The 19,907-nt window shown below is 35.2% G+C and overlaps 1 protein-coding gene across 1 annotated transcript in view; it reads right to left on the bottom strand.

Moving 5' to 3' along the window:
- LOC128992317 (transducin beta-like protein 2) overlaps positions 1 to 19,907 on the bottom strand; it is a 53,741-nt gene that overhangs the window by 12,500 nt on the left and 21,334 nt on the right. The window contains exon 3 of the mRNA XM_054415863.1: positions 5,355 to 5,578. Coding sequence (XP_054271838.1) covers positions 5,355 to 5,578 — 224 coding nt within the window. The remainder of the gene's footprint in view (positions 1 to 5,354; positions 5,579 to 19,907) is intronic.

Genomic DNA, 19,907 nt, shown 5'->3' with positions numbered 1-19,907 from the left:
CAAGGCCATAATTTTGTTGTTGGCCGAATTTATATTCCTTGAACAACTGTGGATACTCATGTATTGGTAATTATTGTGTAAATAAATTTCTTGAGTGACTGATTGATTGATTGACTCATAGTTGAACAAGCCTCAGGAAACAGATAGAAACTACAGCAACAAAATTCACTAAAGAAGTAGATGATAAGAATATAGAATAATTTACTCTCGACGATTGGAAAAAGTGGATGATGCTGACAAACAGGAAGTTAATCTTTTGCTGTAAAAGTCAAGCAGTATATATTTTTCCTTCATGTAGTTTCAAGCTCGGGTTCAAAGAAGTGTCAGAACAATAAATGTATTTCACTTTTTTCTCTCTAGTGTTGTTTATCATAATTCATCTTGACAAAACTCACATCTATGAACTTGTAAATGTAAAGATGTAATGAGGCAATAAAGAATTTGAATCTCAAGGCCTTGATCAATTTGCAAAACACCTTTTGTTTGGTTCAGCAATAAAACAATAGAAGGAAGGAGAATGCAGAGAGAGAGAGAGAGAGAGAGAGAGAGAGAGAGAGAGAGAGAGTGGGGGGGGGGTCAGTAGCTTAACCAAGGTTTGAGGACATGAGCCTCACACTGTCACCTTGGTTTCAAATGCAATATCCTGAAAAGCCACCAGCCTCAGTCGTGATGCACCGTTTCCTTAGTCCCGTCCTTCGGGACAATCACTTCTTCCTTGTTTCGGCCAAGGGGCAAAACGGAACTTACTCTAGCTCTATAGTTGCTCCGGGGAGCAGTGTGCGAAAATGCCCAAAATATTAATTTTTAATAAATGATGTCAAAATATTGTGTATTTTGTGCTGTTTAAGAAAATATATAACACTTTATACTTTGGATATTTTTTTTATATAAGAAGGAATCATTAATTCTGCATTAAGATACATTAAGGAAACTACCCATTTTCTCAGTTTTTCCTGATTTACTAAGCTTGTAATAGTCTAATCTTAAATCAAACTGCATATTTGCATTTAGGAAAAAAACTGAACAATTTGCATACCCATAGTCCAATATTGTATAAAAAAATCATTTTCCCGGATTTTTGAAAGAGGGCCCTTTTGGATTCTACTGAGCCTGCCCTTCAAGGGTTCAAATGTGAATATCCAAAAGTTAGTTTTTATAAGTTTAGTACCATTCTAAAGAAAACTACTTAACTCATCAAGCCCAAATATGACACAATACTTCCTGTTACCATGGTGAATAGTTTCATGCAGTTTTAGAATGGTACCATTAATTATTTTACTTTAAAAATAAATTGTTTATTATAAAAAAAAACACAATAAATAATTAGTAATTTTTTATTTTATATTTTAAAAACTAGACCTAATTACTTGTTTATATAGCATGAAATCATAGAAAACAATCTAAGGAATGAATATCCTTAGATATTCTGTCAAATACACTGACTTTTCAAACAAGTAAAACTTATATGACGGCATAATGTTAGCTATAGTATCTTTCATATTGCATCAACTATCATGATAACAAAAACTAGGCCACAAAATCGAATCTAGACTGTAGGGCACTTTGTAAAAATTTAGACGGTTTTAGGAAATTTGTCCCCTCCACCTTATCAACCTACCATTAAAATAATAGCACAACACGATGATTGCCAAAACTTCAATCAGCTGTTACATTATACAGGGTGAGTTTTTTAAAGTGATCCAATAGCTAACTTTTTAATTACAGGACTTAGCACCTCACTTTAAATTTGAAACTTGCTCAGTTTTAAGTTTCACTCAAGAATACGATTTCAGATTTTTTCATAGATTTTTCAAAACCTACGTCCAATTGAATCTGGGATTCCTCAAGGAAGTGTCCTCGGGCCGTTTTTGTATATTCTCTACACAGCAGATCTCCCAGAAAATGAGTTGGTAGAAATTGCTACATTTGCGGATGATACTGCGGTTTTGTCTGTTCATCGTGATCCATTTCAAGCTTCTCTAAATTTACAGCAAAATCTGAACATAATTACTGATTGGTTTAAGACATGGAGGTTCAAAATTAATGAAACTAAATCTGTCCACATTACTTTTACTCTAAATCAAAATTCTTGTCCTCCTGTCACAATAAACAACACCCAACTTCCCGAAGTAACTGAGGTTAAATACTTAGGTATCCATTTAGATAGGAAGTTAACTTGGAAAACACACATTTGGAGAAAACGGCAACAACTAAATTTAAAATCTAATCAGTTAAATTGGCTCATCGGAAGAAAATCAAAACTTAGTCTAGAAAATAAATTATTGCTATATAAAACTATATTGAAACCAATCTGGACATATGGAGTGCAACTATGGGGCTCAGCGAGTACTTCTAATATAGAAATTCTCGAAAGATACCAATCGACAATGCTGAGGAAGATAACAAATGCACCATGGTATGTCAGCAATAGGACACTACATCAAGACCTTAAGATGCCTACAGTTAAGGACGAAATCATGACCATAAGTGAACGATATATTACGAAATTGGAATCTCATCAAAATCATTTAGCTCTTAACTTATTAAACAACGTGGATACAATTTACAGACTTAAGAGGCCATCAATTCTCGACCTGCCCTACAGATTTTTGTAAAGTGTTTTTATTGAAAAATTTGTTGTTGAGAGTGCTCAACAGCTATTTTTAATGTTCCAAAGTCAATTTTTCGTACTACATAGTATTTACTTATTGTTCAATATATAATAGAACAGATTGTAAAGTAAATAAATAAATAAAAAAAAAAAAAAAAAATTTCTGACAGCAGATTTTTTTCCACAGGTGCTCATTTTGACAGAAAATTGGTTTTAGTAAAAAGTTTAATGTTTTCTGTTCTATCAGTAAAATTTTTGTCAAAAGAACTAAGTAATAATTAATTATCAACATTATCAGTCAGTGTTAAGGAGACATAGGGAAACTTTATTCTAAGAAAAGAGTTACCAATCTGTTTCCTGAAACTTATCTACTGTGATAGGAACTTTTGGAACAAAGATATAACAAATTTATAAAATAATAGTGGTTTAGTTACCTTTACTTTCGTCCCAGTTCAATAAAAAGTTGTAATATCTACAACCATGGTTTCAACGCTAGTTGCGTCATGGGCAACTTACCAGTTCAGGGGCAAGCCACAACAATGAGTATTTACTTATAATTCATGATAAATTAGTATAAGTAATCATAGAGATATTAAAGCAGTGAAAATTTATGATTAATAATCATGGAATTGATGTAGAAAATTATTATTTAACATTTATTCATATGTACTAGATAAAAATGTGTTTAGTTACCACAACTTCACAAACAATAAAAGTACAATTTATAGTTTAAAAACCAGTACTAGAAAATCTAAAGGGAGGTTTTTATAAGGTTTCGAATCCTTTTAATGATGTTTTTATATTTTCACGCAGGATCTTAACTTGAGATGGGTTTGGATTGATATAGGTAGGCCTTTCTGTAGATTAACATTATTTATTTATTTACAAAAACCGCTCATATAAAACCTTTTTAGAATCTAAATGTACAAATGAACATAACTCCAAAAAATTTTATTCATCTCTAGGAATAAAATATGAGATGGAAGTAGACACATTGTTGACTATATTTTGCTAATCTACTGTCAGCTTAGATACTACCCATACTTTGATAAATTGACACAGCTATTAGCAATTTGGAAAATTATTCTGGAGATGCAAAAACAGTACGTTTCATCACTAGGAGCAAAAGTGGCTCTTCATGGTACGCAATTATCCGGGCATGAAAATACAATTAAGTACCAAAAAGACACTTTTTCTCCGTGTAATGAACAACTATTTACATCATACTGTGGAAATAACCTTCTAATCGTAACAAACTTAGACCAAATAATTTGAGGTTATACAAAGTCGTCATGAATGTTTACATTCCTGTTGTTTACAAACATAACTTAAAATATCAGGTGATTAGCAGCGTAAAACCAATGTGCCATAAACAAATTTAGAGGTTAGCGAATGGAAAAAATTACCATATGTTTATTTGTTCCCTATTTGAAGTTACACGAAAACTATGATTTTGCAGACGATTTAGAGAACTAAAAACGGCCGTTGTCCCGACAGTATGATGAAAAATACATTATTAAGACCAAGAATTTTGTTTTATTTTAAGAAACTAACTAAGATGTGTTTCATCCTTCAACCATCAATATTCCGCCAACATTAATGAAGACATGACATATTAAATTATCCGTAACAGGATCACATGTCATATCAAGAAGTTTTCCCTATCAATTGGCGTTTTCTGCCAAGATTCAAACTTAACCGTTTTATCCGTCTATTCATTTTTAACCAACATTTTACCTCTACAATAGTAATTATTTTACTAAGGGGCGAGTTTAATCGTAATTAAACCACATCTATTGTTGCTAAAGACTCGAGCGTCCGCACAAACCACATTTCTACAAAGCAGGAAACCACTGTTGAAAGACGGAGAAGAATCAAAGGCGTATGGGAACAAGATTGCCTTGACTGGACGTAGCTTGTCAGGAGAACTAAGAGCTTAACACTTCCTTCGTTATGTAAACACCGTGCGATCAGGTAAAGCTGTAACGTACGTGAACCCGCATGCGTTAAACCGACAAGTTAATCACTAGCTGTTAGCGTACACTCGAGTGTTTATACGTGTTTGCTTGAAACTACGATGGGCTTGACATTCTCTTGTAGATTTGTTACAAGTAGGTCAGTCGTAAATTCTGGATACAAGAGATTTAAATGGTTTAGCTAAAAGGGAAAAATTATGAAAGAATTATTGCAGTTAAATGCAGTGCCATAGATAATTGGTCAATGTATCAGCTGATTTAATTAGGTGTTTAACATGTGTTATAAATGGAAGTTTTTTGATTAGCGTAAAGAAAATAAAATTTAAAGTTTCATGACACTAGTCTTCCATAAAAAATACAAATCTTAATTTTTTTTACCTTTTTCATGAGGAGATAGTTAATTACATTAGTGTAAATTCAATAATTGCTCAGAAATGTATTAAACTTTTAAATCAGTTTTTTTATTGACGCTAAATCTTATTAAAATCCTCATTTTAGTTTGATGAAATCCAAAATCAACCAGACGTTCTTAAACGAGGTGATCAGAACTAGGTCACATGTGTGAAAGAGTCGTTCACTTTTGTACAGACACGAGGCTGAAAGTTGAACTGCAAACAATGAAACAAAAGCTGTAGAATGATCTCTGTGTGTAGATTGACTAAAGACACTGATAGTAGATTTACTGTCACCATCAAGCATAGGTTTTTACTAAGACTCGCAGATTTGTTAATAATAAAAAACTTGGATAGGATCAAAACTGACTTTACCTTAGGAAATGTAAAGGCCTTTGCGATGCTGGAAATCCATCCGTCCGGGCGTCGCGAGACTTTGTAAACCTCAAGAGTGTTCTCAGTTCCTCTGTTGATGACGAACGCTTTCGAGTCGGGCGACCAACAGACGAGCGAGGCAAAGTCGAACTCCACATTGTGACGAACATGCTTGTGCTCCTTGCTGGAAAACTCCTTTGTACTCCAGATGAAAATAGCTCTATCTGCAACACACACTAGATATTAGAATCAGAAGCATCTTAATTTACAATCATTGAGACAATAGTGTCAAGGATTGCTGTGGAGTGAAAATTACACTACTACCATTCGTTGTAACAATACATTTCCATTACATGTTGTTGGCAACAAAAACTTTTGTGATATCGCTCTCTGCAATGAACATAGTCATAATGAATTGGCAACAAAAATTTATGTAATACAGCATTCCCTCAATAATTTGTCTCTTAGTAATCCAGCTCAATCACCTCCCTAAAAAACCAGAGCCTAAAATGATCTAATTTCAATTATCAATTATCAATCATTAAAATGGGGATGCCACCTAGGTGCGTATTTTAACCCAAATATGAGTGAAGGATGAGTGTAGAATGGTGTGTGATGACCTGTGTAGCTTTGTTACTGACTAAGATCAGCGGTTTATATCATAAAGTACAGTAAAATAAATAAAATACCATATTGTACTGTACTTAAATATGAAATAACATTTATTACTGTCCCTACAATTAAACAATCATTGTACAGTAATTAACATCTCCTGAGCCAGACTGCACTTTCACTACAATACTAACAGGTTACAAGCCGAGGTACATTTAGCAGGCACTTAAGCTGTCTTAAGTCTCCTAATTGGTCTGGCCTTTTCCTAAATCCAGTATTTTAAAGTCCAATCAATTTAAGCCAGATTATCGAAGGACTACAGTGTATCACTTTAATTCAACAAACATTGACGTGGTTTTTGCAAGATAAAACTGTGTTTCAAACATTCCTCTTATTCTATTTGCAGCAAATAATGCTATGTTTATGATTTTTTCTTTTTTCATGTGATACTATTAAAAATAGTTATCTACTCAAACATGATTGTAACGGACAAAAATCCTACTACTAATATTATGGGGAGCGAGCTGGCGTAGTGGTTAGAGCGGGACTTCAGTCCCTGAGGTCCCGGGTTCGATCCCCGCCAAGTCACCAATGGATTTTATCTAAGTGATAGTGCCGCACCCCTAGGTCTAGCCTGAAGTAATGTGAAAAACAATTCCAGGCTCGTGCCTAGGAAAAAAAACTACCAATATTATAAATGAGAAAGTTTGGATGTATGGATGTATGTTTGTGACAAGTAAACGTATTAACCACTGGACGGATTTTGCTGAAATTTGGCATGATGATAGCTCACATTCCCGATCAACATATAGGCATATTCTTATCTCAAAAATCCTTTCGGGCTCCGCCCCAGTGGCTCTATAGTTCCCCATGTTAACCTTATGAGTATTCATATATAAAGGGAATTAAAGAATTTAGTCAGCTGTTTCAACTAAAAAGTTGGTTCTATGATATGCAAAAGCATTAAAAACTTATAAGATTTACCAACAGGGTGCAGCACTATATTTATTTTGCATTCATGAAAACTGCTAATTTGAACTAAGCAGTGACAAAAAAAACTGTGATATGCAATGAGAACTAACTGTCAAAGTAGGATTGTTTACAGTTATGTTTATGTTTTTAGTTTCAGGAATAATTTGTGATATTTTGCGATTTTTTAAAATTTATTTTTCTCTATTGTTTAGGTGAAGAAGTAGAACATAATGGCTATGGTAGATATGTGATACAATAGAATACTGTAAATTTAAAGTAGTAAATTTTATCAAACTTTGTTCTCCCTCATTGCAAATGCAAAGCTCGAGTATAACTGCAATAAGCATTTTATAGCCAACCCCGTACAAAGGACGGGTACTCTGCTAGTTTATATATAATTTATTCCACTTGTTTCTGACTGATAAAACTATATTCTGGAACTCCTATTATATTCCATTAAAAATAAAACGTGCTTGTTGGATAAAATTAGTCCAACATAATTGTGGTAAACTCAACATTGAAGGTAACTAATGTTACAATTTGATACCGTTTTTAGTTTAAAGTGGTATTTAACATCGGAGTGTTACATTTTTACTATTATATTTCTAAAATGTTTGATCTATTTTACAACAACGTATGGTAAATTGTACAGAAGGGCGTTATGCTGAGTTTTTTAACTTCAATGACATGTTTTCAGTTTAAATGGGTATTCATTTTATTTATTTGTTAATCGTGCAGTACACATTCATAAAAAGAATGCAGTACTTACTAAAGGATTTCAGAACTGTTCATAAATTAGCTTTCTTACTTATTTAGTAATAATACTGGTAATATTAAATTTTTATACGCAAACTAAAGAAACATTTTTTCATGCGGAAAATATTTTAAAAGATCATCAAGGCTAACAAGTAGCATCGAAAATTCAGTTCAGATCGCTTTTGTCATCCAACAAAGTATGTTTGTGAGGTCGGTGATGCGATACAATATAAATAATTGAAATTCCACTGCGTTCCACTCATGATCCAAGTACGGAGTAATCAGCCATAAATATGCCACGGAGAAGTCAAACCTGCCTACCTTAGTAAGCCAATTGGACGATCAAACCTTATAACGCTTCTTATATAAACACTGTTACAAAAGAAACATAAATTTTTGTACCCATCACTGTTCCTGCACCATATTGGGATTGTAAAAAAAGTGAAAAAGTGTTTGGGAAATATTCTGTATTTTGTAATCTTATAATTTGTTTGATTTAAAAATTGTATCAGTAAAAGATTAACGAACCCAAGTGTTGATGAAATGGTTTCATGAAAGGTCACCGAATATTTTAAAACCTATGAATTTCAAGAAAGCATGGCATTTTTGTGAATAAATTATTTACTAGTAACAAGAGGAAATAAGGAAAACATAAACTCTGATTTAATCCTTGTTTTGCAAAATAATCACCTACGGGTGTATACTTTGTTCACTTTAGGCGGTTTAAGGGGAAGAAATCTATCCCCTCCACTTGATCCTTACCTTTAAATAATAGCCCAACAGCTGTTTAAGCAACATACAATAAATACAAAAAGTATTGGGGAATTTCCCCTCAAACCGTCTAAATATAGAACGAAGTATAATACTTATTTTTACTACTACATAATTTTTGCAAGACAGAAATCATACAATTTTCTTCTCAAATGTTGGGTAAAACTATACCGTATTGAGTTTAAAATGTGGAAATAAACTTTTAGTCATTATTTACACACCCTAAAGAATTACCTTAGAAATAAACGTCCAACAAATATTATAAGTTTTTAGGATCTGATATTATTTGGCAAAGAACTTTTCAGGAATAAAATGATAATGAAACTGTTATTTATCGCAGCGATCAAAATACTTTCTTAACTTAAAGGTAGCTCCTTCTCTGAGGTAAGTTCCCTACAAACACCTTAATCTTAAACATTGCAGGCTTAATGAGGTTTAAAGGCTAGCAGATGTGTAATTAACAGCTGACATTATCAGTGCCAAACCTGGGCGGTCGCCAAAGCCAAGTCACTAATGTACTATCTGAGCTTCATATGCTCTTACTATCGGAGCTGTATATGCCAATAGGGCTTCAATAGAATTACAATCTATAAAAGGCAAAGCCCTCGCTGACTCACTGACTGACTCACTCATCACTAATTCTCCCACTTCCCATTTACCTAGAAGGCTGAAATTCGGTACACCGATTCTTTGGGCATTAAATAGGACAACTAAGTAGTTTTTATTCTGATCGGGCTTCCGGGCTCCGCCCCAGTGGCACTGGAGTTTCCCATGTTAACCTTATGATTTTTCATATTTAAAAGGAATTAATGAATCTTAACAGCTGTTTCAATTAAACAAGTTGGTTCTGTTCTGTGATGTTGAATAGCATTAAAGTTGCAAAGATTACCAACAGGGTGCAGCACTATTATTTTTTTAAATTTATGACAACAGCTAATTTGCAACCAAAAGGTGAGTGAGCGTAGCGAACGAACTTCAACCTTGAGGCGAGTTAGCGTAGCGAACGAGCTAACCTGAAGGCAAGTGAGCGCAGCGAACGAGCTCCAACCTAAAGGTGAGTGAGCGTAGCGAACGAAGTTCAACCAGGACGTAATTGAGCCATGCGAATACTTATGAAGTTAAACGGGGCAAAGCCCGCGGGTACAGCTAGTGTTTCTTTAAAATTTGGCCGATTTCTAAATTTTAAGGTGATTTTAAAATATCGCCCAAAAACTCATTCGTCTCTTAAACGCTAAACTGAATACTTCTTCTTCAAAGTAATATATTTTGGAAAAGTCTTAGAGTAAATTTTCTTTAAAATATTGAACTTGTTTGGAAGAAAATTCAGTAAAGCTCTTTTAAAACTGTTTCCTGTTTGCTGCAACTAGGTGTTTTTAATCCATCTTGTTTACATTTCAAAAGACCTCGATTCATCTTCTGTATCAAGAATTTTTCAATTGTTTATGTATTTTACAGTAGAGTAAACAAAAGATTTGTATTTTTAATTATTAAATTCCTGAGATAATGATAATAATTTGTCTATCGTTGAGGGTCATTGCGCAGTTGTGAAACTCCGAAGTTCAACTGTTATTTTAATACAGTAGTGAAAGAAACCTCCAAAAAACTTTTCTGACATCTTGCCAAACTGTTCAAAACTGGCGATAGTGTTTTTGCTCACTTATAAACAATATCTCTAAATGTTATGGTTAAATACAAATTTTTATCTTGTTTCTTTTGTAGGTTAACATTTTTTAGACGTATGTTCCTGCAAGATGTAACCAGGTTAAGATATTTTTAATATAAAAAATTAAATAGGTATGTTTCCCGTTGTTAAATTTTATTCAAACAAAAAAACTGTTAGACGTTACTTGTTGATTATATTTTTTTATATATTTTTTTTAATGTGTACCCTGGAAATATTATGGTTTAGTTTGAGTTTTAATATGCATACTTCCTTATAGGGTATATTTTACTTGCAATGAACTTACTCTACTATAGTGGATTTGTACTTTGAGGCTTAAGTTTTATCAACACCTGGAGGTCAGAACCTCAAGGTCATTTGTTATCACTTCCTGTCCATCACTGAGATAAGAATGATGTATGCTCATTTAGCATCTCAAGTCCCATAGAGACCAAATAGTATCTATAAGTATAAAAGAGGATGTTTGTGTATATATATATATATTTGGCAGTGATAAACTCAGACACCGCTGAACCGATTGCCACGAAACTTGGTACATGCGTGTAGAATTTCATGGATAAGGTTTATACACCATCAATTTCGTGATCCGTCCAATCGGCTCCGCCCCAGTGGCTCTGGAGTTTCCCATGTTAATGAATCTTAACAGCTGTTTCAATTAAACAAGTTGGTTCTGTTCTATGATGTTCATTAGCATTAAAGTTACAAGGATTACCAACAGGGTGCAGCACTATTATTGTGATTTTGTTTTGAATAAATATTTGAGTGCGAACTTGCGCACTAGGATTTGATATTATTTTTTTTCACTCTTTTGATGGGGTGATGGGGATATCATCTAGCGTATACAAAGGCATCAGAACCAGAAATTCTGTATTCATGATTTATTCAATTAACCTTAAAAGTCATAATGACATTATGAAAATATAAGTTATAACTGAAGACTATGTGTACATGACATTCTAACTGTAAGAGTACTTAACTAATTTATTTCCTATGGCTTATGTAAACAGTTTCTAAATTCCGCCTTTGATTTTTTTTCAAATAAATGATCTAGTAAACCATTCATTAATAAATAACTGAAATGAAGTTATAAATATTACAAACAAAACATATTTTGAAGATTTTATCTTAATACCTTAATAAAATTTGCGGTGTAGAATTAGAATCTGGCAAATCACATCATACTTAATGGTGTCAAATAGCCGTTATTTATAGGTGGAACCGCATTCAACCGTACGAGAGGCTGACACATGGGATGGACAGTTGGCCCGACCACGGAACGATCGGATCGGAGAATATGTGGCAGACGATTCACACTTCGGAGACCAATGTTACAAATTGCGACATACTCATTAGAAAACATTTTGGCCTAAAACTTTATTTCCTTGATTTTGTGACTTGATTATGAATATTGTCATTTTGGAGGTTGAATATACTGATTGCAATTTGTGTGTTTTATGTGATTTTAGCAAACAAATAAAGACTATTTTTTTTCTATTTTGGTAATGTGCCCTTAAAATTTGGCAATCTAGGTTTTAGACCATTCACTCTTTATGAAATGTGGGATTAGATTGTTTTACTGCTATCTATCTATATTAATAATACGCTGCATGAAACTTTGTGAACAATAAGGCTTTTTTAAGATTTAACTCCACATATTATACGAAAATGTTTGTCTACTGTCGGGGAAAAAAGTTTAGACACTCGAGTTTGGAGCTTTACAGAAAAGTAACCAAACTAACTTAGAAAAACATATAGTATATATAATTTTTTTTTGTTTTATTCTACGTATTCCTGTGGAAAAAATTTTTTAGCTCGTTTAGGAAATTTTTTATGACAGTTGGAAGGTAAAAAATTCGCACAATGTAAACTAAACGTCAGAACTTTATCAAACTTGAATACAATATACAGGGTGATTGATATAAGTGTGCCAGCCGTTTTATTCGAAAACTATAAGAGATATCAAAAAAAGTTAAATAGTAAGTGCCTTGGATTTTTTATTAAAAAAATTATAGTCGAGTCAAAAAAATTATTTTAGCCGCCATTTTTCCAATATGGCCGCCAACTTTGATTTTTCTTATGGAACACCCTGTATTTTATGATGTATTCTGGTAGAAAAAAGTAATTTTAAGACGATTTTATTCTTGTAATTTTTTTCATAAACCTAACCGTTTCAAAGATAATAATGGTTTAAGTTGTGAAATTTTGAATGGTTTTCGAGCAAAACAGCTGGCATGCTTGCTTAGGCCTTTATCGAAACTCTTTCTCATGCAGAAATTTCAAAACTTTAACCATTATTATCTTTAAAACGGTAAGGTTTATGAAAAAAATCACAAGAATAAAATCGTCTTAAAATTACTTTTTCTACCAGAATACATCATAAAATACAGGGTGTTCCGTAAGAAAAACCAAAGTTGGCGGCCATATTGGAAAAATGGCGGCTAAAATATTTTTTTTGTTTTTTAAATAAAAAATCCAAGGCACTTACCATTTAACTTTTTTTGATATCTCTTATAGTTTTCGAATAAAACGGCTGGCACACTTATATCAATCACCCTGTATTTATAATGAATTAATTTGTGTAGTTTCCGAATTTTTACTCTACCCAAAAAGTTTTTGTTGCAACGTTTGTAAATTAACTTTTTCTCAAAAACGGCAATCGCTAGAAAAAAATTGAAAAGCTTGTTTTGAAGGTGATTGGTTTTGTATTTGAAATATTGATGCTGCTCAACCACATTGTTACGCATACACCAAGTAGGTGTGTATATTTGCAAACTGACATTTTTGAAAAAGTCCCTTGGGCTCTGGCCCAGTGGCTTTTAAAGTTCCCATGTTATCCTTATGAAGAACATATTTTGTTTACATTGTGATCAGCTGGATAATTTAATTGCTGTCAATATTTTAGTTACAATTTAAGAAAACATGTCCTACAATGAATATCTTACTAATATTATAATCTGAAAGTTTGTGACTTTGTGTGTTTGTGTGTTGCTCAATCACGCATAAACTACTGGACGGATTGGGCTGAAATTTGGCATGAGAGAGAGAGAGAGAGAGAGAGAGAGAGAAATCTTTATTTTACAATCATCAAGATTGAAAATGGTGTCATTACACAAAATTAGAAAAGAGTATTATGATCTTGCTTTACACAGAGTCATTCTTCCAGTTCTTAAACTCCTCGATGTTATAGAATGGGCGTGACAGCAACCAAACAGACAGGATCTTCTTCAGCTTATCGGGATTAGTCCTCTTCACCTCATCCGGCAGGACATTAAAGAGCTTTGCTCCGGCGTAGGTAGGCTTCCGTTGAAATCTTGCCGTACAATGTGCTGGAAGGTTGAAGTTTGAGGCATTCCTAGTGCGGTGGGAGTGGACATCTCTGTTTCGTTGCGGATCTGCTGAGACAGCCAAACAGATCACCTCCAGTAAGTAAATATTTACCACAGTTAGGATCTTCAAGTCTTTAAAGGCCTCTCTGCAGCTGTCCCTCCAACCAAGACCAGCAATCATCCGAACCGCTTTCTTCTGGATGGTGAGCACACGCTTTAGATTGCTCTGCGAAGTGGCGCCCCAAAGAACAATCCCATAGCGCAGCCGGCTCTCAAACAAAGAGTTGTAGGTTGTCATGACAGCTTCCGGAGTACTTATATTTTTCACTCTTCGGAGAGCAAATAGAACACTACTAAGGCTGCTGCAGAGCCCATCCAGATGTCCCCACCAAGTCAGCGCGCTGTCGATCACCACCCCCAGATGTTTTGTGGCCTCAACCCGTTCAATATCGGGGAAATCAGACACCTCCTCCCTCAGCGTTCCAAAGTTGAGCTGCTTGGTCTTGGATTCGTTGAACACTAGGTCGTTCATATTGCAGAACTCAACAGCCATGTTTAGGGCAATGAACGATTCAACTTCAAGCTTTTCTTTATCCTTGTTTGATGTGATGAGCACCGTGTCGTCAGCGTACATTACCATGTTGCAGAAAGGACTTGTGTAAGCGGGAAAGTCGGCCATGAATAGAACAAACAGCACAGGGCCTAAGACTGATCCCTGAGGGACACCTCTATTGACTGCAAGTTTGCTGGATCTCACAGCGGTGCATATATTGTTCTTGGTTTGCTTGATTTCCACAACTTGATCTCTACCATTTAGGTAACTTTGAAACCATGCAAGGGCTCTCTCCTCAAAGCCAAGGGCAGTGAGCTTGGCCAGGATCAGACTGTGACTGAGGCAGTCAAAGGCCTTACTTAGATCGAGAAATATGCCCATGACGGTTTGGCCCTCCTCAAGCTTGTCTATCACATCCTCAACTAGAGAAACCAAGGCGGTAGATGTGGATCTATTGCTGATGAAGCCATGCTGTTTATCCAAGATGATGCCATTCCTCTCCAGGTGGTCAACTATTCTGGACAGAACCACTTTCTCCATCAACTTTGAGAAAGTTGAGACCAAGGAAATAGGCCTATAATTGCCCAGCTCGTATTTACTTCCCGACTTGTGAAGAGGGACCACTTTGGATGACTTCAGTTTCTTGGGGACGTGGCCTTGGTTGAAACTAAGGTTGATAATATGGTTTAGAGGCTCTATAAGTTCCTCATGACATCGCTTCAACATCAACGAAGACACCTCATCCAGCCCGGAAGAAGTTTTGTTTTCCATGCTGTTGATTATCTTGACAAGTTCCTTCTTCGATGTAGGAGTGAACACTGATGTTGGATATTCAAACTGCCATTCATGGGATTGGATGTGATCCGTTTTCTCAGTCTGTATTTTCTTAAGAGTCTCTTCTGCAATAGACGTGAAAAAGGCGTTGAACTCATTAGAGACATCAACAGGATCATCAATGACTGTTTCGCCTATGTTCAGATGTGCTGTGTTTGAAGGTTCTCTCTTTGGTTGCCTTTCACTGTTAATAATTTTCCAGACCGCTTTACTTTTGTTGTTGGACTCTGAGATGTAGGTTGCATTGGCTGCCTTTCTTAATGATCTCAGTTTTAAGTCATAGGACCTTTTTAACTCATTAGCTATTTCCCTGTCTTCATTTCTCCCACTCAAGATGTAGATGTTGTGCGCTTCGAGGTACTGTGTCTTCAGTAAGCCAGCCTCCTCATCAAAAACATGTTTAACAGTTCTGCGAGGTTTCGCTCGGGATCTCCTAACAGGGCAAGCTGAGTTTAAAGCGAGCGTCACAGTCGTGATGAAATTGTCGTAAGCTTCTTCGACGTTGCCACATTGTAGCACTTCATTCCAATCTTGTTCAGCAAGAAGAATCTTCAGATGTTGTAAAGTGTCATTGTTGATGTGTCTTAGGGTTGCCGTCATAGGCACACTTTCTCTGATTTCAGGCAATAGGTTGAACAGTTGTCCTGTGTGGTCCGAAATTCCAGTTTGAGCCACCTGAAAATCCACTTCACCCAAGCGCTGGGAGGAGATGCAGAACATATCGATGGAAGACGATGTGTCCTTGGTGATCCTGGTAGGAGGAAGTTCCAATCTCTGAATGTCATAGGTCGCTAGAAGTTCATTGAGAAGCGTCCTCTCATTGGATGGTTGAAGATGGTCAACATTGAAATCCCCGGTGATAACGGTAGTGTTGTTGGCTGAAGTCCACTCGTCTAGCACGTTCGAGAGTGTCTGCAGAGCAAGAGAGAAAGATTCCTTATCATTCTTGGGAGGGCGGTAAACACCCAGAACATTCAAGCGTGACTTCTTGCTTATAACAAACGAAATGGCTGTTACCTCACAAATCAAAGGGGTGCTGAAGTGCTCAAGGTTTAATGAGATTATATCATTGTTTATGCTATCATGTTTGTATATGGCCACACCTCCCTTCATCACATTGTTCCTGCTGAAAGCCGAGACAAGACTGTAGTTGATAAGCCTGGTATTAGCTATGTCATTCTCGTTTTGGCCATGTTCGGTGATCACTACTAAATTTGGATTCGTTAAGTGGAGTAAATGGTTCATTCTTTCAATTTTATTACTGATCCTGTCTGTATTTTGGTGGAAAATAGTTAAACCTTTGGCATTTTTCTCGCTGAATTTATAAAACTTCTCTTGAACCCTGTTGGGTCTTTTAACTTTGACTTTATCTTGTGGCTCTGTCCTAAAAAATAATGATTGTCTTCTACGATTTCGACTGCTGTGTCTAGATTGGATTTATCTTTCACTGACGGAGATAGAACTAGTGGGAGTTGATTTTCTTCATATTGCGGCTGTAGTAGTTGTGTTTCTTTGCTGGGAAGGACACGAATTTCTTCTTTGATTTGTTTTAGAAATTCTTCAATGTTATTGTTGAAAAAGTCTTCAAATGTCTCTCCCTCAAGAAGAAGCTTGGCGCTAATTGGCGGCTTCCTAAGAGTTCCAATTGCAATCTCTTGCTCTTCGCAAATAGGTGGTGTTTTACAAATTTTGTGTGGATTGACACTTTCATAATCTGTGCAGGAAGATTTTTTAGTGTTTGCTTCCAAGGACGAGAGCCTTTTTTCCATGAACAAGTGGCTATTTGTAAGTCTATTTAATTGTGCTGTAAGATTGTTCAGAACATCACTATCTATTTCCTTGGATTCACTTGGGCTTATTTTTAATGAGTGCTCTTCCTCGGAATACCCGTTGTCATTTTCTAGCTTCTTTAGTTTGTGTTGCAGCTTTTCAATTTCGTCTTCTTGTGCTTTTAAAATTTTTATTTGTTCATAATCATGATCTTCATAAAAATTACGCACCGTTATTTTCTCTTCCTTAACTCTTTCAAGTTCCCTATCACTGTCTTCCAACATTTGCATTAGCTGTTCTTTTCTTATCACTAGTTTGTCATTGATTGATTGCAGATCCTCAATTTCCATCATAAGCGTTAACAGTTTATTGTCTTTCTGTAAATTTTCAGCCTTTAAGTCACTTATCTTTTTTAGCAAAGCATTGCCGACTTCACCAGCAATTTTCAAGGCATCATCGTCAGTAATAATATTATTGTCATCAGTGGCCTTTAGACTTAATTCTATTCCAAGTTCATCCAGAGTTTTTTGGGAAGCACTTGGAGTTGTAACGTCTAGTATTTCTGAGACCTCAGTGCTATCACAAAAGGGACAAAACCATTTTTCATATCCTTTGGCACCTACAACAATCTTATCATAGTGGTCCTCCATCATGCCCATACAATTTCTGTGATACCATGTGCAACATGAACCATCACAGAGAACCCCCTCATCGTTTACTATAAGTCTACATATGGGACACGTAATGTTTTCAACTTCACTTTCTTTGGTCGTTTTACGGGCAGCTTTGGACCTTAGGCGCATTGTAAAATTGTCTTGATTTGATCCCCTTGAGTCTTTCACGTTAAAACATTGAGAACTGCGATCAGGTTGCATTTTTTATAATTGCAGATGTATATAATATATAATGATGGTCCGTACTAAGAAGGTTGTGACGGATGAAAAGCCAAGTGATGCAGTTTTTAATAAAGGGTGCGTTTCTTCCTGTTGCATTTAATATAGTACGTATATGCTTGAAAACATGATATCTGGATGGCCGTGGCGGGAGAGAGAAAAAAAAGCGGTGGCTTGGTCGGAGTTTGTTCTTCGTGACGTAACAAGAGGATCGGTGGAATTGAACTGACGTTTGAATTGAATTGAATGAGGTTGAGGTTATATTGTTAGCGTGTTATGGTCGGCATTAGATTTGTTAGTTGTCTTTTGGATGTTGGTTAGTGTTTAATTAGTGTTTCTAATGATTCATTTGACTCACGCTTATTTCATGATCAGTTTTCAGTCCCTTAAAATATAATTATTGTCACAGTATATGAGATATCGTAAATTAAAACACTCCACCCAACATCCTGCCGCCAGTTCCGCAGTTCCAACAGTAAAAAAAACATGATGATAGCTCACATTCCCGATTAACATTTAGGCATATTCTTACCTCAAAATCCTTTCGGGCTCCGCCCCAGTGGCTCTGTAGTTCCGCATGTTAACCTTATGAGTATTCATATTTAAAGGGAATTAAAAGAATTTAGTCAGCTGTTTCAACAACAAAAAATTGGTTCTATGATATGCAAAAGCATTAAATGTTATGAGATTTACCAACAGGGTGCAGTATTATAATGTTTTCTGCATTTATGAAAACAGCTAATTTGAGCCATTGAGTACTTGAACTAAGCAGCAACAAAAACTGTGATATGCAATTGAGAACTGTCAAAGTTGGACTCTTTGCAGTTATGTTTATGTTTTTAATTTCATGAATAATTTTTGATATTTTGCAAATTGTTAATATTTTTTTCTGTTATTTAAGTGAAGTGGTAGAACATTATGGCTATGGTAGATGTGTAATTAAGTATACCGTAGATTTAAAGAAGCACATTTTATCAAAATGTCTCGTCCCCAATTGCAAACACAAAGCTTGAGTATAACTGCAATAAGCATTTTATACTTAGCCTATATGCCAACCCCGTACGAAGGACGGGTACTCTGTTAGTTTAACATATTTCTAGATTTAGATATTTAACATCTATGAAAACAGAAAAAAATAATTCTATAACCACCTTAATTGCACATTGTATAATTTTACGCAGGCAAAGCCGGGTTTTGCTACTAGTATAGTATTAATTGTGGTATATAATGGTACTACTGAAAATACTGTAGGCCTAATAACTAATATTTACACAATAATGCTCGGTGTATCAAACCACTTATATGCCTTGATATTTTATACAAAACAATGTGAATTTATCCTCCTGAAAATAGATATAAAGCAAAACAGATGTGAAGGGAGGTATAACAATCGTTCAGGTCATCCGCAAGTAAGACAATTCAACAGAAAGCATTCCATTCATACCAGCTCTGGCAATCCACCAGCACATTTCTATTTACTGCGTTCAAATTGGGCCCATCGCTCCGTTACTAGCAAGCTAATTGCCAATTAGTCATTACGGTTAGTCCCAATCACTTAACCACTCAGTTGAATCGCGAGTAGACAAAGTTTAAAATCTGTCTAATTTTATGTTTAATCTGTACGTTCAATCTATGTTTTGTTTATAAAAAGGTTTTGAAGTTATGCTAAAACCATTTAACAAGTCATTTAATCCACAAAGCTTACCATTCAAGTGACTTAAAATGTTGAGTTGATTTTTTAATTGTATCCTCTTATCAGGAATCTATTGGGAGATTGATGCAAGGGATGGGATGGGAGGAGAAGGATTAGGAGAAGATGGTCTGGCCTGGGAGAGGATGTTTGGAAGTAGCTGGTTTAAATGTTATAGGAGGGGATGTTTAGAAGAGGATGGTTTGGAAGTACATGGTTTGAGTATGTACACGGTTTGAAAGAAGATGATTTGGAAGGAGATGGTTTAGGAGAATGGGACCATGGGGGATATAGAATGGGATTAGTAGTAGGTGGTTTAAAAGAAGGCTAGATGATTTAAAGGGTCCAGGGGAAAAGTCCATAAAACAAAATTCTTCAGGAAACATATTTTATATTTTAAGTTCAAGTGCTATAGTCTTGGACTTGACTTCTTCTTCCTTAGAACTGCAGTGACTTGGCCCCTTCTTCCCCAGCACCATGAATCTTTATTCTTGCATTTCAATGTCAATGAGCCTCTTTTTCCCCAGAACAAATATACTGCCATATTTAGCATCAGAAGAAGAATATTTTTGCATTTCAAACCCAATTTGAAAAAAAAAATTGGACTTTGCCCCTTTTTCCCCTGGACCCTTCATTTGGAAGAAAATTTTTGAGTTTTACTAGAGGAAAGGTAATTGCAAGGAATTTGGTGTGAA

The sequence above is a fragment of the Macrosteles quadrilineatus genome, unplaced genomic scaffold, assembly GCF_028750875.1.
Source record: "Macrosteles quadrilineatus isolate MER2022 unplaced genomic scaffold, UCM_ALF_1.0 Scaffold_1__1_contigs__length_201487025, whole genome shotgun sequence".
NCBI classification, from domain to species: Eukaryota; Metazoa; Arthropoda; class Insecta; order Hemiptera; family Cicadellidae; genus Macrosteles; species Macrosteles quadrilineatus.
This window is presented reverse-complemented; position numbering and strand designations above follow the sequence as displayed.